Here is a 24,493-nt window from a genome sequence, read left to right as displayed (position 1 = left end):
ATATTAAGTTAAAATAAGTGTTCATTCAGTATTGTTGTAATTGTCAGTATTACAAATAAATAAATAAAAAATCGTCCGATTAATTGGTATCGGCCTTTTTGGTCCTCCAATAATCGGTATCGGTATCAGCGTTGAAAAATCATAATCGGTCGACCTCTATTATGTAAATCTGAGACACTCTATTTCGTATGATATGTTCTGAATTTGCAAAACATGATATGTTACACTTTCTAGCTAAGTGAATAGGTACTAAGGTTAGTGGTTAGAATTAAGGTTAGACTGAAGTTTAGGAGTTAGGATAAAGGGTTAAGGTTAGCGGATGGGTTAGCTAACATGCTAAGTACAGTGCCTTGCAAAAGTATTCACCCCCTTGGCATTTTTCCTATTTTGTTGCATTAAAACCTGTAATTTAAATTGATTTTTATTTGGATTTCATGTAATGGACATACACAAAATAGTCAAAAAAAGTCCAATGAAAAAAATAACTTATTTCTAAACATTTTTAAAACGAAAAATGGATAAGTGGTGCATATGTATTCACCACCTTTGCTATGAAGCCCCATAATAAGATTTGGTGCAACCAATTACCTTCAGAAGTCACATAATTCGTTAAATAAAGTCCACCTGTGTGCAATCTAAGTGTCACATGATCTGTCACATGATCTCAGTATATATACACCTGTTCTGAAAGACCCCAGAGTCTGCAACACCACCAAACAAGGGGTATTATGAAGACTTGCAGCTGTAATTGCGGAAAAAGTTGGCTCTACAGTGTTGCTTTTGGGGGGGTGAATAGTTATGCACGCTCAAGTTTTCTGTTTTTTTGTCTTATTTCTTGTTTGTTTCACAATAAATTTAAAAAAGCATTTTCAAAGTGGTAGGCATGTTGTGTAAATCAAATGACACCCCCCCCCCCAAAAAAATCTATTTAATTCCAGGATGTAAGGCAACAAAATAGGAAAAATGCCAAGGGGGTGAATACTTTCGCAAGCCACTGTAGTTCCAAAGCACCTAAAAAGTAGTAAGTAGTTGAACATTTGCTTATTTGCTAAAATTGTCCGTGATGCAATTAGAACTTGAAACCTTTGTGTTGCTAGACGTTGGCGTTACATGTCTACCTGTCCACCATGACCAACCACCCTCCTTTCATTTTTACATTAGGTAACCATCTGTCTTATGTAACTATACCAAACATAACATATCATACTAAATAGAGTCTCGGATTTACGTACAGAATAATATGAAATGCTCTGAGACCAGGTTGGTGACTTAGACCTCGTTCACTGAAGTCCATGGATGTGGGCTGTTACGTGTAGATTGTCTTGATAATATGGTTCTTTTCTAGGTCAGAGGAACACAGAATGTGCTGATGACCTCAACTCAAAGGGGAAAAGTGGTTCTGTAACAACTAAATAGGTCATGATGAAGGGGTTTTAACAGGTCCTCTTCAGTTGTTGCATCATCACTTTCCCACAACCTTTGTCTAACTCTCACACCCACTGATACTTGTTTAATATAATATAGAACTCAAAGGATTCCTGCAGTTCAGAAGTATATGTTTTATTAGCTCTTATTACAGTAAGCTGAGATACATGGAAAGTACAGTGTCTTCAGAAAGTATTCCACATGTTGTGTAACAGCCTGAAATTATAATGGATCAAAGTGAGATTGTGTGTCACTGGACTACACAATATACCCCATGAAATTCTCAAAAAAAGAATTCAAAAGTCAATAAGTATTCAACCCCTTTGTTATGTCCTGCCTAAATAAGATCAGGAGTACATTCTTGCTTAACAACTCACAAATAAGATGCATGGACTCACTCTGTGTGCAATAATAGTATTCAACCTGATTTTTGAATGACTACTCATCTCTGTACACCACACATAAATTATGTTCAAGGCTCCTCAGTTGAATTGTGAATTTCAAACACAGATTTAACTACAAAGACCAGGGAGGTTTTCCAATGCCTCCCAAAGAAGAGCTCCTATTGCTTTGATGTGTGAAAATAAAATAAAAAAACAGACATTGAATATCCCTTTGAGCATGGTGAAGTTATTAATTACAATTTGGATGGTGTATCAATACACCCAGTCACTACAAAGATACAGGCGTCCTTCCTAACTCAGTTTCCGGAGAGGACGGAAACCACTCAGGGATTTCACCATGAGGCCAATAGTGAATAATGGTTGAATAATGACTGTGAAAGGTGAAAACTGAGGATGAATCAACATTGTAGTTACTCCACAATATTAACCTGTAAGGACAGACGCTGGGAGACGGGAAGCAAGTACAGGGAGTGAATATTTAATCAATAACGGACATGAAACAAAACAAGGCCAGCGTCTGGACAAGAGGAACACAATTACATCAATGCTGAAAGGGGAAGAAACTGAGGAAGTGACAGATATAGGGAAGACAGTCAATAAGGGAATAGAGTGCAGGTGAGTCCCATGAAGCGCTGATGCGCATAACGATGGTGACAGGTGTGCATAGTGATGGGACGCCTGGCGCCCTCGAGTGCCAGAGAGGGGGAGCGGGAGCAGGCGTGACATAACCTAAGATGCTTCAAAGAAATTAACTTCAAGTCTTGAATACGAAGCGTTATAAGAGAACCTGGTTCAGTCTGCTTTCCAACAGACACTGGGAGACAAATTCACCTTTCAGCAGGACAATACTCGAAAACACAAGGCCAAATATACACTGGAGTTGCTTACCAAGATGACATTGAATGTTCCTGAGTGGCCTAGATACAGTTTTGACTTAAATAAGATTCAAAATCTATGGCAAGACTTGAAAATGGCTGTCTAGCAATGATCAAAACCAACTTGACAGAGCTTGAAGAATATTGTACAATCCATGTGTGCAAAGCTCTTATAAATTTACCTTGAAAGAGTCACAGCTGTAATCACTGCCAAATGTAATTCTAACATTTATTGACTCAGGGGTGTGAATACTTATGTAAATGAGATATTTCTGTATCTCATTTTCAATAAAATTGCAAACAGTTCTAAAAACATGTTTTCACTTTTTCATTATGAGGTATAGTATGTAGATGGTTGAGAAGACAATCTATTTAATCTATTTTGAAATCAGTCTGTAACATAACAAAATGTAGAATAAGTCAAGAGGCATGAATACTTTCTGAAGACACTCTGTTTAACCCGCTGAGTCAATACATACAGACTTGAAATCATTGGCCATTTTAATAAATGGAACACTAGTCACTTTAATAATTCCACTTTAATAACGTTTACATATCTTGCATTACTCATCTCATATGTATATACTGTATTCTATACTATCTATTGCATCTTAGCCTATGCTGCTCTGACATTGCTCATCCATATATTTCTATATTATTATTCCATTCCTTACTTAGATTTGTGTGTTTTAGGTATTTGTTGTGGAATTGTTAGATATTACTTGTTAGAAATTGCTGCACTGTCGGAACTAGAAGCACAAGCATTTCACTACACTCGCAATAACATCTGCTAACCATGTGTATGTGACCAATAACATCAGCTAACCATGTGTATGTGACCACTAATATCTGCCCACCATGTGTATGTGACCAATAATATCTGCCCACCATGTGTATGTGACCAATAACATCTGCTAACCATGTGTATGTGACCAATAACATCTGCTAACCATGTGTATGTGACCAATAACATCTGCTAACCATGTGTATGTGACCAATAACATCTGCTAACCATGTGTATGTGACCAATACATTTTGATTTGGATTTGATTTGAATCACTTTTGGCAGCTATTACAGCGGTGAGTCTTTCTGGGTCCCTAAGAGCTTTGCACACCTGGATTTTACAATATTTGTCCATTATTCCTTAAAAAATTCTTCAGCCTCTGTTAAGTTGGTTGTTGATCATTGCTAGACATCCATTTTGAAGTCTTGCCATAGATTTTCAATCCGATTTAAGTCCAAACTGTAACTAGGCCACTCAGGAACATTCACTATAACTCCTACATAAAGTAGGTTTTTTCAACCGAGTTTTATCAGTTTATTCAACGTTTATTGGGACTTTTGTAATTTTCCGTTCTTTGCGCCAAGAGTTGATGGGCATGTTCGCGCCACATGGCTAGCTAAGGTTGCTAATTCGACAGAAGAAATGGACATTCTAAAACCAAACAACGATTTATTCTGGACCAAGGACTCCTTGTACAAGATTCTGATGGAAGCTCAACAAAAGTAAGAAAACATTTATGATGTTATTTCATATTTCAGTGTAAAATGTTGAGTCCTATTCTCCGCCGTTTTGGTGAGCGCTGTCTCGCAATAACGCAAGCTGTATGTTATGGTAAAGTTATTTTTTTTAAATCTAACACAGCGGTTGCATTAAGAACCAGTGTATCTTTCATTTTCCACACAACAAGTTTTTTTATGTAAAGTTTATGATGAGTTCTTTGGTCAGATTAGGTGAGTGTCCAAAATATCTCCGGACATTCTGGGACAATGTTGCTACATATTCACAATGTATAACCACGGTTTTCAGCTCTAAATATGCACATTTTCGAACAAAACATAAGTGTATTGTATAACCTGATGTTATAAGACTGTCATTTGATGAAGTTGTTCAAGGTTAGTGATTAATTTTATATCTTTTGCTGGTTTTTGCGAAAGCTACCTCTGCGGTGAATAAATGTGTTTGTGTGTTTGGCTATTGTGGTAAGCTAATATAATTCTATATTGTGTTTTCGCTGTAAAACACTTAAAAAATCGGAAATATTGGCTGGATTCACAACATGTTTATCTTTCATTTGCTGTACACCATGTATTTTTCATAAATGTTTCATGATGAGTATTTAGGTATTTCACATTGCTCTCTGTAATTATTCTGGCTGCTTTGGGGATATTTCTGATGGTAGCTGCAATGTAAAACTATGATTTATACCTCAAATATGCACATTTCCGAACAAAACATACATTTATTGTATAACATGTTATAAGACTGTCATCTGATGAAGTTGTTTCTTGGTTAGTGACTAATTTTATCTCTATTTTATCGGTTTTGTGATAGCTACCTATGCGGTAGAAACATGGTGAAAATATGCGGTTGTGTGTTTGGCTATTGTGGTTAGCTAATAGAAATACATATTGTGTTTTCGCTGTAAAACATTTAAAAAATCGGAAATGATGGCTGGATTCACAAGCTGTTTATCTTTCATTTGCTGTATTGGACTTGTGATTTCATGAAAATTATATTATATGATATCCCTGTCCCGTTAGGCTAGGCTATGCTAGTCAGCTTTTTTGATGAGCAGGATCCCGGATCCGGGAGAGAGAAGCGGTAGAGGTTTTAAACACCACAGACACATCCAAAGTGAATGTACTGTATGTCATCTCTTGATAAGAAACACTGTGAGAGTGATTCACCCTCTGCTGACCTCTCATGGTGTAGTGTCCTCTACAGTTACTACATCCACCCACTGGTGATCTCTCATGGTGTAGTGTCCTCTACAGTTATTACATCCACCCACTGGTGATCTCTCATGGTGTAGTGTCCTCTACAGTTACTACATCCACCCACTGGTGACCTCTCATGGTGTAGTGTCCTCTACAGTTATTACATCCATCCACTGGTGACTTCTCATGGTGTAGTCCTCTACAGTTACTACATCCCCACCCACTGGTGACCTCTCATGGTGTAGTGTCCTCTACAGTTACTACATCCATCCACTGGTGACCTCTCATGGTGTAGTGTCCTCTACAGTTACTACATCCATCCACTGGTGACCTCTCATGGTGTAGTGTCCTCTACAGTTACTACATCCCCACCCACTGGTGACCTCTCATGGTGCAGTCTCCTCCACAGTTACTATTCAATATCTTGTCTCTGTCTGCTTCATCTGTTAGTGTCTGTCATTGTACTGTCCAAGGTTCATCTTCCATTCACCACTCATACCACACAAGATGAACACACAAAACAAGTGAGAATTCTTTAGAAAATATATTTATTATTGACATAAAATGTAAAGTAACAGTTAAAAGCAACAGATGTGATCAATGATATGATCATATACAATACTTTTATGAATAAAAGTGCTACAGCGTGTGCAATTTCTGATGCCCATAAAACGAGATCAAACCATTAAACTCTGCAATCACAAAGCCTATTTCATATACAAACAGGTTATAGTAAAATATAATACATTTACTATAGATATAAATTGTAACAGTGACAAAAAGTAACAAATGTTTTCATGAAAAAAAGTTTAAACATGTAGTTTCCTGATCGTCTTACAATGAGATCGTAACCTTATTGCTCATAAAAAAGTGTTATATTATAACTACATTTTTTATTTACAAAATCTATTTATATAAATTCAGCCCAGAAAATATAGGTAGATGGATAGCAGATGAAACAGGATGGGAGATTTACACTGGTTATTAACATGTTCAGTTCCTGACTGTTAAATACACATGTTCTGCTCCTCTGTATCCAGAACCCATCATCGGATTAGGACTGTGATTTCCTGATGTGAACCGCCTTGTCCCTGAAATACATTAGAAACATTCATATTATTTTCAGTTGTTAAGGCCACTCTTATATTTCAATATCTCTAATTTAGAGTTGTATCTGTTGTCAAATCTGAAACATGTTCAGTCTGTCTACATTCAGGAGTACCAACTCTGTTTGTACCATTCATAATAAACAACTATATTCTAAATCCCTTTAAATATTCAAGTGTAAATTGTATAACAGTTGTAATGTTATTTATGAGAGTCATTCTTACCCCAGTCGGTTGACATGTTGGATCACCCAGCTCTGGGAAGGGTCTGCACACAAATCTTTCCCCTTTTTAGTGTGAAATCTGGAAGAGACACATACAAAACCGTAAGTCCATATTCAACACTCTGTTTTTACAGCATTGTTAACTCATATTTCTATTCAACTATAATTACAGTATAATGTATTTTTCTTGCTGAATCATTTAAAGTTCTCTAAAGAATCCTGAACCTCAATTCAAAACTAAATAATCACATCAAAGATACTCACATGATGGCAGGGATTCTGCAGTTTTCAGTATCAATCTGTAGGGTATAGCCTACGATAACTCTAAAAGGTATTTCCCCACCAGTATAGCTTTGACAGCAGCCTCTTCTACGACGTCCTGTAAAAAATGAACAAATCAACAATTAAAGAGGAATCTTGATGAAGACTAAATATAACTCTAATTGTCCAACAGTTTATTTCAGTGTTCCAGTAATAACACAGACGGACTAAGACACAACTTTCACAGCCGAATATTGACCTTGTTTAGCTGCAGAAGCCTCAGTAGTGAACAGCCCCACAGCCAGGAGCACGAGCAGCACAATAACAGGGGCTCTGATCTGGGCCATCTCTTCTTCTGTGGTGCTGTGGTTTGTGATGTGATGAGCTGCTGTCTTGTCTTCAGAAAGAGAGATTCAGTGGCTGTGTGAGCTCCTACTCCTTACCAGAGCTATATATATACTCCTGGTGCAGGTGGAAACTTATTCTCTGAGAGGTGAAATGGGCTTTCCTATCCACGCCTTAAAACCTAAGTTCCTCGGCAGAATTTCCCCATCACTTTCCCCAACGAGCAAAAAAAAAGGAACAAGATTCTTCAACAGAACAAGAAGGAGAATGTTTTGAGCCCAATCTTTACTTGCCTATTCATGATCGACAATCATAGTATTAAGTACTAGTATTAAGTACTACATATTTCAATGAAGAATTTGTGTTGATACTCTATCCTATGATCCTATATAGACATATACATATCTGGCAGCCTGGAGAGTGTAAGATTATTGCCTTTCTATTATGAGGTTGCATTGCCAACCGCGGTCTCAAATTAACTTATTTTTCTGTGATTATGTGTGTGTGTGTGTGTAGCCATGTACCCACGTCAGTGAAACCACTGCAGATCTTATCAACATTGAACATACTGTATTTACAGTTATCAGATTTATCAGTTCATTTAGGAGGAATCACAATGCATTGTGAACTACAGTGGGTAAGGTTGTGCAGTCAAAACAAGGGATTGCCTCTTTTTGTGGCCTATGAAGCAGTTGACACATTTAAGATAGTGATATTGATGAGAAAATATGTGATTGGACTGTTAGATAGCAAACAAACCACAATAGCACCACAGAACCAGTAAATCACTTTGATTTCAAGACAGGCTGAGTGTTGCACTGAGGATGATCAATAACTTTTCTTACAAGACGTATGACAGCTATGATGACATAATGACCCCAGGGCTCTGAGTTGTAATTCCTAATTCTACAGCTCTGACTGATGGTCAACATTCTATACCAGAGGAACAGTCCTCTAACCTGTTGAGCAGGGGAATATACATGGGATTGATGTGTGTATTATTTATTTACATTTGCTAGGTATTACTGCACTGTTAGAGCTAGAAACACAAGCATAACATCTGCAAATCTGGGTGCTCGACCAATAAACGTTGATTTGATTTGCACTGAAATACAACAGAGGAATGTAATATCTTATCTGATAAATACAATAGTCCCTTCTATGTGTGAGTGTGTGTGACTGCAACCTGGTCTCAGAGCATTTCATATTATTATGTAAATCTGAGACACTATTTCGTATGATATGTTCCAAATTTGCAAAACATATGATATGTTACAATTTCTAGCTAGGTGAATAGGTACTAAGGTTAGGGGTTAGAATTAAGGTTAGACTGAAGTTTAGGAGTTAGGATAAAGGGCTAAGCAGCTCAGGCTGCAAGCCCGGCACCGGGCGTAATATGACAACAGCCACTTCAAGTGCAGGGCGCGAAATTCAAAATCTATTTTTGTAAAATATTTAACTTTCACACATTAACAAGTCCAATACAGCATTTTAAAGATAAACATCTTGTCAATCCAGCCAACATGTCCGATTTTTTAAATGTTTTACAGAGAAAACACCACATATATTTATGTTAGCTCACCACCAAATAAAAAAGAGGACAGACATTTTTCACAGCACAAGTAGGATGAAGTAGCATGCACAAGCCAACCTAACTAACCTAAAACCAACCTAAATAACCTAGAAAAAACTACCTCAGATGACAGTCCTATAACATGTTACACAATAAATCTATGTTTTGTTCAAAAAAAATGCATATTTTAGCTATAAATCAGTTTTACATTACTGCTACCATCATAGCTACAGTAAGAAATCGCACGGGAGTAGCCAGAGAAAATACAGACACCAACGTCAACTACCTTATTACACATCAGAAAACATTTCAGAGAAATATATGGTGGATAGCTAATGAAAGACAAAGATCTTGTGAATACAGACAATATTTCCGATTTCTGAAGTGTTTTACAGCGAAAACACCACATATATTTATGTTAGCTCACCACCAAATACAAAAGACAGACAGACATTTTTCACAGCAACGGTAGCATGCAATTAGCATGCACAAAGCTAACCAAACTAACCTAGAACCAACCTAAATAACCTAGAACCAACCTAAATAACCTAGAAAAAACTACCTCAGATGACAGTCCTATAACATGTTACACAATAAATCTATGTTTTGTTCGAAAAAGTTGAATATTTTAGCTATAAATCAGTTTTACATTACTGCTACCATCTTAGCCACCATCATAGCTACAGTCAGAAATCGCACGGCAGTAGCCAGAGAAAACAGACACCAACGTCAACTACTAATTTCACATCAGAAAAGATTTCAGAAAAATATATGGTGGATAGCTAATGAAAGAGAAAGATCTTGTGAATACAGACAATATTTCCGATTTCTGAAGTGTTTTACAGCGAAAACACAATATATCGTTATATTAGCTTACTACAATAGCTAACACACAGCAGCATTGATTCTAGTCAAACGCTAGCGATAGCACAGTTCGACAGATATATGAAAAAGCATCCCAAATTGGGTCCTTATCTTTGTTGATTTTCCATCAGAATGTTCTCCAAAGGGTCCTTTGTTCAGAACCGTGTTCATTTGGACCTAGAACGAACGATGTCCCTGTTGAATTAGCATGGCACACTGGCCATGCCGTGCTAACCTCTCCGTCTTGACAAAATTCTTGCGTCGCATCACGTCTAAAGTCCAGAATAAATTTCAATAATATAATTAAAGTATATTGAAAAAACATACTTTAGGATGATATTGTGACATGTATCAAAGAAAATCGAAGCTGGAGGTCATATTCACCTATAACGAGTGTTTTCCAGGAGCGCAGTCCAGTTCCTACTTCGCGCCCAGAAAAAAAAATTAAGTGCGCACTTATCACTCAAAGATGTTCTTTTCAGTCCCTGACAGAGATAATCAAGTCATTTTTTCTCTCACTTCCGCATGACAACCAGGGGAAGATGTGTGACGTGTTTCTACAGTCATAAGTGCCAAGGCCTTTTATAGAGAGTATCTTGAAGAGAGACATAGCTTCTTGGAAATGTCACTTTTTACAGAAAATGGGCTGTAAAAAGAGTTATGTTTCACTTAGAGAAATAATTAAACCTGTTTTAGAAACTAGACAGTGTTTTCTATCCAAAATTAATAATAATATGCATATTGTAAAAACAATAATTGAGTACGAGGCCGTTTGAAATGGCCACCTCTTTCCACTGCTGATACTCACTGCTGATATTTGAGCCATAAGAGGAGCTTAAGCAGTCACACCGGCGGGCCCCGGTGGCAATAAATGAATAAAACCAAAAGCTTACCTTGACTTGGAACAGTGTTGTGTTGGATAGTCATAGCCAGCTAGCTAACATAGCATCCCTCTGTTTGAGCAGCTTCCTAGGTTTTGTATTGAAGTCAATGTACCAAGAGGAGAACGGAAGCTTGTGTTTTAATCAATTATTTGGTGACGTGAATATATTCAGTATAGTTGTATCTAAAAAGGAGCACTTTTAAAATGTTTCACCATTTTTATTTGTATGAAATTCATTGGGGAGGATGGTCCTCCCCTTCCTCCTCTGAAGAGCCTCCACTGACACCAAGCCCAACACAGGCTTGTGGTATCTTGGTAAAAAATAATCACAGAACATATTCTGCTGTTCTATCAAGCATACAATGACATCTGAGGGAAAGATACAGTGTTTGTTGTTCGAAGTTACTTCCTTGTTGTTGTAACAATGGACGTAGAAGTAATTCGATGATCTTTTTATTTCTTTTATTTGAATCAACGTTTCTCCTGAGACATAATTACAACTTATCCATACAAGCAGAGGGTGGAGGGGACCTGTATCAGTGATTTTGAAACACAGCTCATCTGCACAGATATGACTCCCCATGTACTCTCCCCATATTGTACTTTTAATTACTGTAACGGCAGCCTTCCTCCTCTTCGTCTGAAGAGGAGGTGTAGCAGGGATCGGACCAAGACACAGCGTAGCTCGTGTTCAACATGATTTTAATAAACAAGACGAAACTGTGAACACTTACAAAATAACAAAAGTGGCTTACCGATACAGCCCTATCTGGTGCAGAGAAAACACAGAGACAGGAAACAACCACCCACAAAATCCCTACACAAAACAAGCCACCTATATATGATTCCCAATCAGAGACAACACAAAACATCTGCCTCTGATTGAGAACCATAATATGCCAAACATAGAAACAGACAAACTAGACACACAACATAGAATGCCCACCCAGCTCACGTCCTGACCAACACTAAAACAAGCAAAACACATAAGAACTATGGTCAGGACGTGACAATTACCTTATTTGTGTGCATATAAATGTTTTCCAGTTGTATACAAAGTCTGCCAATGGTGTCAATATTTGATAGAATGTCAATACAGAATTCAAGGGCAGTAGCAAATCTAAATACTTCCCATTGAAGCCTATGGAGCTTTTATGAACATTTAAAACAGCTACAGTTCAAAAGTATAAATGGTATCAAAAAGCTGTATACAAGCAACCTATTCCAGACCGGTCTACACGTTATAGAGTTTTTGAACAACTCTTCTAGCTTAACAGGTTGAAGACTGAAATATTTACCATTCATTTCTATGGCCAACGAAATGCATTGGGGTTTATGCAAATATGGTTGTAGTTTGAAAAGTATAAGTAGTATCAAAATGTTATTTTTTTTCAAGCACACTGCTGACGGTCAGCGTGCAAGTTTTAAAGTTGTGTCAGTAGCTTTTACGGATTTGGCTACAGGTGGCAGCAGAAGGCAAATCATAATAATAATAATAATAGTAAGTATGAACAGTATCTAAAGTTGTGCTTTTCTTTCAGCAAACACACCTAATAATACATTTGAACACTTTTCTCAAGATGCTATTCTATTTCCTTCAGCGAGCACTACTACTTAATGACATATACAACAATATCTTTTTAGCCTATGAATAAAATACAATTTCATTGGTCACATACATGTGATTTGCAGATGTTATTGCGGGTATAGCTAAATGCTTGTGCTTCTATCTCCGACAGTGCAGCAATATCTAACAAGTAATGTCTAACAAATTACACAACATATACCCAATACAAAGAAATCTAAGCAGTAATGAGTTAAGACTATATATATATGGACGAGCGATGTCACAGGAACGGACCCAGATACAGTAGAATAGTATAGAACACAGTATATACATATGAGATGAGTAATGCCAGATATGTAAACATTATTAAGTGCCTAAGGTACCATAGAATAGTATAGAATACAGTATATAGATATGAGATGAGTAATGCCAGATATGTAAACATGATTAAGTGCCTAAGATACCATAGAATAGTATAGAATACAGTATATATGAGATGAGTAATGCCAGATATGTAAACATGATTAAAGTGACTAGTGTTCCATTATAAAAGTGGACAGTGATTTCTAGTCTATGCCTATAGGTAGCAGCCTCTAAAGTGCTAGTGATGGCTGTTTAACAGTCTGATGGCCTTGAGATAGAAGCTGTTTTTCAGTGTCTCGGTCTCAGTAGCACAAAGGGCAAGATAAATTTGCATTTCATGTTGTCTTAGTTGCAGTATCCTATTTCTTCATGTCTGTGGAAAACAGTCATTTCAATTTAACCAATCATTAAAACATTCTCTTATAAAATCACCTTTGACGCTTTACTTGATAGCATAGGAAAATCATGTCACCATCTTTGAAATTATATTACAACTTTGAGTACATTTCAACTACACCATCCCCTTTTAACCTCAACCAACCTCTACAAAATAACCACTATTTTGAATATGCATTTGTTCAGAGGACAATTCCCATTTATCAATATGAAGTGATATTATAGAGCCTCACTTAAAATGATCCAGAGTGATTTAGAATCATGAAACATTTCTTACATCAGTTTCAACAATCTAAAAATGTGTCTGGTAGCCCTTTCCTGCAGTCAAATCACATAGTGGCCTCATGGGTGGAATGTTATTCATATTTTTCAGGATGCTGTGATGTATATAAAGTGTAATATTGGGACGAAAACTCAAACTGTAATACATTTCAACTCTATATCTGACATGGTACAGGTGTTAAATTATTTTTAAGCCCATAACCATGTTGGTGTATACTTTTGATTCAAAGTAGATTTGTTAAAGACCACCAAGAAACAGTGTTTGACCCTAAATTTAGCCCACTGCAATAAAAGTTTTACTTGAACATTCCGAAAATAATCTCTTCTAAAACATATTAGAAAACAGGAATGAACTGAATAAACCATCTGCTCTTCCTAGTTGTATTTCATTTGTAATGCTCTATACCATAGTCAATGGGAGAAATAAGTATACAAAAAGCCTGTTTCTACTGTTTAAAGACTTGATAGAGCTGAATACTTACAGCCTTGATGGTACATCTCCCTCAGAAATGTTGGATTACATATTCTCCCAGCCTCATCTTGGGGATGGGGTCTTTTGGTATTCTGTGCAACATGTTGTGTTCTGTGCATTCTTGTGCATACCTATTTTCAGAGGACCTGCACAACACAAACATCACAGATATTAAGACATACGTTAAGATAAGACAAAAAGTGAAACTAGGTGGAAAACTTAAATATGACTAAGTCCATATTGATGGTAGTGAACAGCACATTAGATGGCAGTTCCTGTCCTATTTACTAGTTTCACCCAGAGTCATCAGTGCCAACAACAGCAGCAGCAGAGTAGAGAGAGTCACAGCAAGCTTTGCCATCTTGTCAGGTTCAGAGGTCTAGGCAGGCAGTGAAGTTCAACAGATACCTGGAACTTTCTCCTCAGAATGAGATTCCAAGATCATCTGATCCAATGATCTGGGATTCTAGTTTAAATACTTTCTCAGTTGGAAATATGATGCCCTTTTCTGGACCGCAGACCCAGCGGTTGAGGAACAAGGTGGATTTTTATTTGGGTCAGGGAGGGAAGTGTGACAAACGGGCCCCATTGTTTGTAACTTGGTACAAAACCCCCTTCCACTCTCTGGCCTCGTCAAGAATTTACAGCAACTATATTTTGGTGCGTGTCAGCAACAAATTAAGGAAGATGTTATTGTTGTACTACACGCTCAGAAAAAAAGTTGCCATCTAGAACCTTTTTTGTTCCAGGTAGAAACGTTTTGGGTTCCATGTAGAACCCTTTCCACAGAAGGTTCTACATGGAACCCAGAAGGTTCTACCTGGAACCAAAAAGGGTGTTCCTACTGTATGGGGACAGCCAAAGCAGCCTTTTGGAAGCCTTTTTTCTGAGAGTGTAGATCATTACATAATGTTGGTATCGTGTGACATAATGTGATGTTATGTACAGTAGCCTTAAAAATAAGTTTGAGTGTTCAATTCAAACACAATAAATCTTGACAGTTGTGATTAGTATGTACTGTAGGAGATACTATTAAATGTATCGCAACTGTAATATCAGCTATTGATATTACAAAAAGAGAACATTTGACTGCAAGAATCCTTTGATATAGTAAATATTAAACAAGTAGCAGTGGGTGTGAGAATGAAGGGTTTTCTCATCACTTCAGTTCATTGATGTGGTCTTCAATGGCTCTGTGAATGGAAATGATCCTTCATTTCAGTTAGTCTTTCAATCAGTATTGTGATCTCTGTTGTACATGATCGAAAGGTTACCTGTAATTAGTAATAGTAGAAATGGCTTTTTGTAGTTTTATGAACAACGGGTATTTCTATAGCAGAAAACAACAAAAGCCAACAATCTTAACGTTCTCCAAAGTGGAAGAACCATACACTGCCCAACATGTTGAAGCTAAGACCATGTTTTGAAATGGTAGACCGACAGTAGTTCTATGTCATTGTTTAACGTCCCCATCTTGATATACATGAAAATATCATAAAATATCAAAAATGAGCGCATCGTGCGACAAACTCAAGGGGGAAAAGGTTGTGGTTGTCACAGGGACAGTTATGATGCAACAACTGAAGAGGACCTGTTAAAATCCCTTCATCATGACCTATTTAGTTGTTACAGAAACACTTTTCCACCTTTGAGTTGAGGTCATCAGCACATTCTGAGTTCCTCTGACCTAGAAAATAACCATATTATCAAGACAACCTACACGTAACAGCCCACATCCATGCACTTCAGTGAACAAGGTCTAAGTTACCAACCTGGTCTCAGAGCATTTCATATTATTCTGTACGTAAATCCGAGACTCTATTTAGTATGATATGTTATGTTTGGTATAGTTACATAAGACAGATGGTTACCTAATGTAAAAATGAAAGGAGGGTGGTTGGTCAGGGTGGACAGGTAGACATGTAACGCCAACGTCTAGCAACACAAAGGTTTCAAGTATTAATTGCATCACGGACAATTTTTGCAAATAAGCAAATGTTCAACTACTTACTACTTTTTAGGTGCTTTGGAACTACAGTGGCTTGCGAAATTATTCACCCCCTTGGCATTTTTCCTATTGTGTTGCCTTACATCCTGGAATTAAATTGATATTTTTTTGGGGGGGGGTGTCATTTGATTTACACAACATGCCTACCACAATGAAAATGCATTTTTTATTATTATTGTGAAACAAACAAGAAATAACGACCAAAAAAACAGAAAACTTGAGCGTGGATAACTATTCACCCCCCCAAAGGATATACTTTGTAGAGCCACCTTTTGCCACAATTACAGCTGCAAGTCTTCATAATACCCCTTGTTTGGTGGTGTTGCAGACTCTGGGGTCTTTCAGAACAGGTGTATATATATACTGAGATCATGTGACAGATCATGTGACACTGTCACGGCCGTCGTAGGGAGGAGACCAAGGCGCAGCGTGATCAGCGTACATTCTTCTTTATTTAAAGAATGAACACTGAACAAAACGAACAAAATAACAAAACAAAGCTAAATAACAAACCGAATCGTGAAGCTAATATGGTTAGTGCAGACAGGCAACTAAACATAGAATAAGAACCCACATAACCAAAAGGGAAAATGGCAACCTAAATATGATCTCCAATGAGAGACAACGATAAACAGCTGCCTCTGATTGGAAACCAATTCAGGCCACCATAGACCTACATATGCCTAGACTTACAAACACCCCTAGACATACAAAAACCCTAGACAATACAAAACAAGCATACCCACCCTCGTCACACCCTGACCTAACCAAAATAATAAAGAAAACATAGATAACTAAGGTCTGGGCATGACAGACACTTAGATTGCACACAGGTGGACTTTATTTAACTAATTATGTGACTTCTGAAGGTAATTGGTTGCACCAAATCTTATTATGGGACTTCATAGCAAAGGGGGTGAATACATATGCACCACTTTCCGTTTTTCATTTAAAAAATGTTTAGAAATAAGTAATTTTCTTCATTGGACTTTTTTTGACTATTTTGTGAATGTCCATTACATGAAATCCAAATAAAAATCAATTTAAATTACAGGTTGTAATGCAACAAAATAGGAAAAACGCCAAGGGGGTGAATACTTTTGCAAGGCACTGTACTTAGCATGTTAGCTAACCCGTCCCCTAACCTTAACCCTTTATCCTAACTCCTAAACTTCAGTCTAACCTTAATTCTAACCCATAACGAAATTGTAACATATCATATGTTTTGCAAATTCGGAACATATCATACGAAATAGAGTGTCTCAGATTTACATAATAGAGGTCGACCGATTATGATTTTTCAACGCTGATACCGATACCGATTATTGGAGGACCAAAAAGGCCGATACCGATTAATCGTCGACCTCTATTACATAATAATATGAAATGCTCTGAGACCAGGTTGCAGTCACACACACTCACACATAGAAGGGACTATTGTATTTATCAGATAAGATATTACATTCCTCTTTTGTATTTCAGTGCAAATCAAATCAACGTTTATTGGTCGAGCACACAGATTTGCAGTTGTTATGCTTGTGTTTCTAGCTCTAACAGTGCAGTAATACCTAGAAAACGTAAATAAATAATACACACATCAATCCCATTTATATTCCCCTGTTCAACAGGTTAGAGGAGTGTTCCTCTAGTATAGAATGTTGACCATCAGTCAGAGCTGTAGAATTAGGAATTACAACTCAGAGCCCTGGGGTCATTATGTCATCATAGCTGTCATACGTCTTGTAAGAAAAGTTATTGACATTCCTCAGTGCAACACCCTGTGGGGAAATCAAAGTTATTTACTGGTTCTGTGGTGCTATTGTGGTTTATTTGCTATCTAACAGTCCAATCACATATTTTCTCATCAATATCACCATCTTAAATGTGTCAACTGCTTCATAGGCCACAAAAAGAGGCAATCCCTTGGTTTGACTGCACAACCTTACCCACTGTAGTTCACAATGCATTGTGATTCCTCCTAAATGAACTGATAAATCTGATAACTGTAAATACAGTATGTTCAATGTTGATAAGATCTGCAGTGGTTTCACTGACGTGGGTACATGGCTACACACACACACACACACACACACACACACACACACACACACACACACACACACACACACATATATAATCACAGAAAAATAAGTTCATTTGAGACCGCGTTTGGCAATGCAACCTCATAATAGAAAGGCAATAATCTTACACTCTCCAGGCTACCAGATATGTATATGTCTATATAGGATCATAGGATAGAGTATCAACACAAATTCTTCATTGAAATATGTAGTACTTAATACTAGTACTTAATACTATGATTGTCGATCATGAATAGGCAAGTAAAGATTGGGCTCAAAACATTCTCCCTCTTGTTCTGTTGAAGAATCTTGTTCCTTTTTTGTTGCTCGTTGGGGAAAGTGATGGGGAAATTCTGCCGTGGAACTTTGGTTTTAAGGCATGGGTAGGAAAGCCCATTTCACCTCTCAGAGAATAAGTTTCCACCTGCACCAGGAGTATATACAGTGGGGAGAACAAGTATTTGATACACTGCCGATTTTGCAGGTTTTCCTACTTACAAAGCATGTAGAGGTCTGTCATTTTTATCATAGGTACACTTCAACTGTGAGAGACGGAATCTAAAACAAAAATCCAGAAAATCACATTGTATGATTTTTAAGTAATTAATTTGCATTTTATTGCATGACATAAGTATTTGATCACCTACCAACCAGTAAGAATTCCGGCTCTCACAGACCTGTTAGTTTTTCTTTAAGAAGCCCTCCTGTTCTCCACTCATTACCTGTATTAACTGCACCTGTTTGAACTCGTTACCTGTATAAAAGACACCTGTCCACACACTCAATCAAACAGACTCCAACCTCTCCACAATGGCCAAGACCAGAGAGCTGTGTAAGGACATCAGGGATAAATTGTAGACCTGTACAAGGCTGGGATGGGCTACAGGACAATAGCCAAGCAGCTTGGTGAGAAGGCAACAACTGTTGGCACAATTATTAGAAAATGGAAGAAGTTCAAGATGACGGTCAATCACCCTCGGTCTGGGGCTCCATGCAAGATCTCACCTCGTGGGGCATCAATGATCATGAGGAATGTGAGGGATCAGCCCAGAACTACACGGCAGGACCTGGTCAATGACCTGAAGAGAGCTGGGACCACAGTCTCAAAGAAAACCATTAGTAACACACTACGCCGTCATGGATTAAAATCCTGCAGCGCACGCAAGGTCCCCCTGCTCAAGCCAGCGCATGTCCAGGCCCGTCTGAAGTTTGCCAAAGACCATCTGGATGATCCAGAGGAGGAATGGGAGAAGGTCATGTGGTCTGATGAGACAAAAATAGAGCTTTTTGCTCTAAACTCCACTCGCCGTGTTTGGAGGAATAGAAGGATGAGTACAACCCCAAGAACACCATCCCAACCGTGAAGCATGGAGGTGGAAACATCATTCTTTGGGGATGCTTTTCTGCAAAGGGGACAGGACGACTGCACCGTATTGAAGGGAGGATGGATGGGGCCATGTATCGCGAGATCTTGACCAACAACCTCCTTCCCTCAGTAAGAGCATTGAAGATGGGTCGTGGCTGGGTCTTCCAGCATGACAACGACCCGAAACACACAGCCAGGGCAACTAAGGAGTGGCTCCGTAAGAAGCATCTCAAGGTCCTGGAGTGGCCTAGCCAGTCTCCAGACCTGAACCCAATAGAAAATCTTTGGAGGGAGCCGAAAGTCCGTATTGCCCAGCGACAGCCCCGAAACCTGAAGGATCTGGAGAAGGTCTGTATGGAGGAGTGGGCCAAAATCCCTGCTGCAGTGTGTGCAAACCTGGTCAAGAACTACAGGAAACGTATGATCTCTGTAATTGCAAACTAAGGTTTCTGTACCAAATATTCAGTTCTGCTTTTCTGATGTATCAAATACTTATGTCATGCAATAAAATGCAAATTAATTAATTAAAAATCATACAATGTGATTTTCTGGATTTTTGTTTTAGATTCCTTCTCTCACAGTTGAAGTGTACCTATGATAAAAATTACAGACCTCTACATGCTTTGTAAGTAGGAAAACCTGCAAAATTGTCAGTGTATCAAATACTTGTTCTCCCCACTGTATATAGCTCTGGTGAGGAGTAGGACCTCACACAGCCACTGAAGCTCTCTTTCTGAAGACAAGACAGCAGCTCATCACATCACTAACCACAGCACCACAGAAGAAGAGATGGCCCAGATCAGAGCCCCTGTTATTGTGCTGCTTGTGCTCCTGGCTGTGGGGCTGTTCACTACTGAGGCTTCTGCAGCTAAACAAGGTCAATATTCTGCTGTGAAAGTTGTGTCTTAGTCCGTCTGTGTTATTACTGGAAAACTGAAATAAACTGTTGGACAATTAGAGTAATATTTAGTCTTCATCAAGATTCCTCTTTAATTGTTTATTTGTTCATTTACAGGACGTCGTAGAAGAGGCTGCTGTCAAAGCTATACTGGTGGGGAAATACCTTTTGGAGTTATCGTAGGCTATACCCTACAGTTCACGACTGAAATCTGCAGAATCCCTGCCATCATGTGAGTATCTTTGATGTGATTATTTAGTTTTGAATTAACTTCAGGATTCTTTAGAGAACTTTAAATTATTCAGCAAGAAAAATACATTATACTGTAATTATAGTTGAATAGAAATATCGGTTAACAATGTTGTAAAAACAGAGTGTTGAATATGGACTTACGGTTTTGTATGTGTCTCTTCCAGATTCCACACTAAAAAGGGGAAAGATTTGTGTGCAGACCCTTCCCAGAGCTCGGTGATCCAACATGTCAACCGACTGGGGTAAGAATGACTCTCATAAATAACATTACAACTGTTATACAATTTACACTTGAATATTTAAAGGGATTTAGAATATAGTTCTTTATTATGAATGGTACAAACAAAGTTGGTACTCCTGAATGTAGACACATTGAACCTGTTTCAGATTTGACCACAGATACAACTCTAATTGGAGATATTGAAATATAAGAGTGGCCTTAACAACTGAAAATAATATGAATGTTTCTAATCTATTTCAGGGACAAGGCGGTTCACTTCAGGAAATCACAGTCCTAATCCGATGATGGGTTCTGGATACAGATCAGCAGAACATGTGTATTTAACAGTCAGGAACTGAACATGTTAATAACCAGTGTAAATCTCCCATCCTGTTTCATCTGCTATCCATCTACCTATATTTTCTTAGTCCTATATTTTCTGGGCTGATTTTATATAAATAGATTTTGTAAATATTTTTTTTTAGTTTTAATATAACACTTTTTTTTATGAGCAATAAGGTTACGATCTCGTTGTAAGACTATCAGGAAACTACATGTTTAAACTTTTTTTTGTCACTGTTACAATTTATATCTATAATAAATGTATTATATTTTACTATAACCTGTTTGTATATGAAATAGGCTTTGTGATTGCAGAGTTTAATGGTTTGATCTCGTTTTATGGGCATCAGAAATTGCACACGTTGTAGCACTTTTATTCATAAAAGTCTTGTATATGATCATATCATTGATCACAACTGTTGCTTTTAACTGTTACTTTATTATTTTATGTCAATAATAAATATATTTTCTAAAGAATTCTCACTTGTTGTGTGTGTTCATCTTGTGTGGTATGAGTGGTGAATTTAAGATGAACCTTGGACAGTACAATGACAGACACTAACAGATGAAGCAGACAGAGACAAGATATTGAATAGTAACTGAGGAGGATACTGCACCATGAGAGGTCACCAGTGGGTGGATGTAGTAACTGTAGAGGACACTACACCATGAGAGTTCACCAGTGGGTGGATGTAGTAAGTGTAGAGGACACTACACCTTTGAGAGGTCACCAGTGGGTGGATGTAGTAAGTGTAGAGGACACTACACCTTTGAGAAGTCACCAGTGGATGGGTGTAGTAAGTGTAGAGGACACTACACCTTTGAGAAGTCACCAGTGGGTGGATGTAGTAAGTGTAGAGGACACTACACCATGAGAGGTCACCAGTGGGGGGATGTAGTAAGTGTAGAGGACACTACACCTTTGAGAAGTCACCAGTGGATGGGTGTAGTAAGTGTAGAGGACACTACACCTTTGAGAAGTCACCAGTGGGTGGATGTAGTAAGTGTAGAGGACACTACACCTTTGAGAAGTCACCAGTGGATGGGTGTAGTAACTGTAGAGAACACTACACCATGAGAGTTCACCAGTGGGGGGGGGGATGTAGTAAGTGTAGAGGACACTACACCTTTGAGAGGTCACCAATGGATTGATGTAGTAACGGTAGAGGACTCTACACCATGAGAGGTCAGCAGAGGGTGAATCACTCTCACTGTCACGATAGTTGTTATAATAAACGGACCAAGGAGCAGCGTGCGTAGAGTTCCACATGTTTAATTTATGAAACTCACCAAATCAATACAGAAGAAACGAACGGGAAGCTATGCAGTGCTTAAGGTAACTATACACAAACAAGATCCCACAAACTACAGGTGGAAAAAGGCTGCCTAAATATGATCCCCAATCAGATACAACGATAGACAGCTGCCTCTGATTGGGAACCATACCCGGCCAACAAAGAAATAGAAAACATAGACTGCCCACCCTAGTCACATCCTGACCTAACCAAATAGAGAATTAAAAGGATCTCTAAGGTCAAGGCGTGACAGTACCCCCCCCCCCCCCCCGCTCCGCCAACTTCGATGGCGCCTCTGGTGCGGGGATTGTCGCCGGAAGGAATTGAACCGTGGATCATCGCCGGGCACTCCGGACGGTAGATCGTCGCCGGGGACTCCGGACGGTAGATCGTCGCCGGGGACTCCGGACCGTAGATCGTCACAGAAGGCTCCGGACCGTAGATTGTCGCAGAAGGCTCCGGATTGGGAACCTGGAGGTTCTGGACTGCAGACTGTCGCTGGAGGCTCTGGACTGCAGACTGTCGCTGGAGGCTCTGGACCGCCGACCGTCGCTGGAGGCTCTGGACTGCAGACCGTCGCTGGAGGCTCTGGACCGGCGACCGGCGCTGGACCGCTGACCGTCGCTGGAGGCTCTGGACCTTGGATCGTCTCTGGAGGCTCCGGGCCACGGATCATCACTGGAGACTCCGGGCCATGGATCATCACTGGAGGCTCCGGGCCATGGATCATCACTGGAGGCTCCGGGCCATGGTTCATCACTGGAGGCTTCGGGCCATGGATCATCACTGGAGGCTTCGGGCCATGGATCATCACTGGAGGCTCTGGGCCATGGATCATCACTGGAGGCTTCGGGCCATGGATCATCACTGGAGGCTTCGGGCCATGGATCATCACTGGAGGCTCTGGGCCATGGATCATCACTGGAGGCTCTGGGCCATGGATCATCACTGGAGGCTCTGGGCCATGGATCATCACTGGAGGCTCCGGGCCATGGATCATCACTGGAGGCTCCGGGCCATGGATCATCACTGGAGGCTTTGGTCCATGGATCATCACTGGAGGCTTCGGGCCATGGATCATCACTGGAGGCTCCGGGCCATTGATCATCACTGGAGGCTCCGGGCCATTGATCAACACTGGAGGCTTCGGGCCATGGATCATCACTGGAGGTTTCGTTCCATGGATCATCACTGGAGGCTTAGTGCGTGGAGCAGGCACAGGCCGTACCAGGCTGGAGACACGGCCTTGTGAATGTTGACCTGTTTAAAGGTCTTACTCACATCGGCTGCGCAGATTGTGATCACACAGTCATCCGGAACAGCTGTTTCTCTCATGCATGTTTCAGTGTTATTTGCCTCGAAGCGAGCATAGAAGAAGTTTAGCTCGTCTGGTAGGCTTGTGTCACTGGGCAGCTCTTGACTGTGCTTCCCTTTGTAGTCTGTAATGGTTTGTAAGCCCTGCCACATTCGACGAGCGTCGTAGTACGATTCGATCTTAGTCTTGTACTGACACTTTGCCTGTTTGATGGTTCGTCGGAGGGCATAGCGGGATTTCTTATATGCTTCTGGGTTAGAGTCCTGCTCATTGAAAGTGGCAGCTCTAGCCTTTAGCTCTGTGTGGATGTTGGCTGTAATCCATGGCTTCTGATTGGGATATGTATGTACGGTCACTGTGGGGACGACTTCATCAATGCACTTATTGGTGAAGCCAATGACTGATGTGGTGTACTCCTCAATGCCATAGGAAGAATCCCGGAATATATTCCAGTCTGTGCTAGCAAAACAGTCCTCTAGCTTAGCATCTGCACCAGCTGACCACTTTTTTATTCACCTAGTCACTGGTGCTTCCTGCTTTAATTTTTACATCAGGAGGAATCAGAATCAGGAGGATATAATTATGGTCAGATTTGCAAAATGGAGGGCGAGAGAGAGTTTTGTACGAGTCTCTGTGTGTGGAGTAATGGTGGTCTAGAGTTTTTTCCCTCTGGTTGCACATTTAACATGCTGATAGAAATTTGGTTAAACAATTTAAGTTTCTCTTAAAGTACCCAGCCACTAGGAGCGCCGCCTCTGGATGTGTCAGGACCCGGTGCGAGAAACAGTCACTAATAATTGGCAGAACCCAGAAGATGAGGCAGACACAGCAGTACTAGAGATGGTGGTTTAATAAAAAATAGATATCTTCCAAAATACAAAAGAAAATCCACAAAGTGGTAAAAACAGCAAGGGAAAAAACAAACCTCAAAAGATCAATCCAAAAATACACGAG

General features: G+C 39.2%; 2 protein-coding genes across 2 annotated transcripts; one reads left to right on the top strand and one right to left on the bottom strand.

Annotated features, from left to right (window-relative positions):
• Positions 1–5,957: 5,957 nt before the first annotated feature.
• Positions 5,958–10,309, bottom strand: LOC139550271 (C-C motif chemokine 20-like). The gene is made up of 5 exons (XM_071361054.1): positions 10,184–10,309; positions 7,277–10,071; positions 7,021–7,135; positions 6,758–6,835; positions 5,958–6,517 (listed from the first exon to the last, which is right to left on the bottom strand). Exons 2-5 carry the CDS (start codon positions 7,362–7,364, stop codon positions 6,481–6,483), a joined length of 318 nt encoding a protein of 105 aa, XP_071217155.1. The 5' UTR covers positions 7,365–10,071; positions 10,184–10,309; the 3' UTR covers positions 5,958–6,480.
• A 9,595-nt stretch (positions 10,310–19,904) lies between these two features.
• Positions 19,905–21,084, top strand: LOC139551326 (C-C motif chemokine 4-like). The gene is made up of 4 exons (XM_071362828.1): positions 19,905–20,094; positions 20,233–20,347; positions 20,532–20,609; positions 20,849–21,084. Exons 1-4 carry the CDS (start codon positions 20,007–20,009, stop codon positions 20,883–20,885), a joined length of 318 nt encoding a protein of 105 aa, XP_071218929.1. The 5' UTR covers positions 19,905–20,006; the 3' UTR covers positions 20,886–21,084.
• The last annotated feature ends 3,409 nt before the right edge of the window (positions 21,085–24,493 follow it).

The sequence above is a fragment of the Salvelinus alpinus genome, chromosome 23, assembly GCF_045679555.1.
Source record: "Salvelinus alpinus chromosome 23, SLU_Salpinus.1, whole genome shotgun sequence".
NCBI lineage: Eukaryota > Metazoa > Chordata > Actinopteri > Salmoniformes > Salmonidae > Salvelinus > Salvelinus alpinus.
Note: the sequence above shows the minus strand (reverse complement) of the source record. Positions and strands in the feature narration are given on the sequence as shown.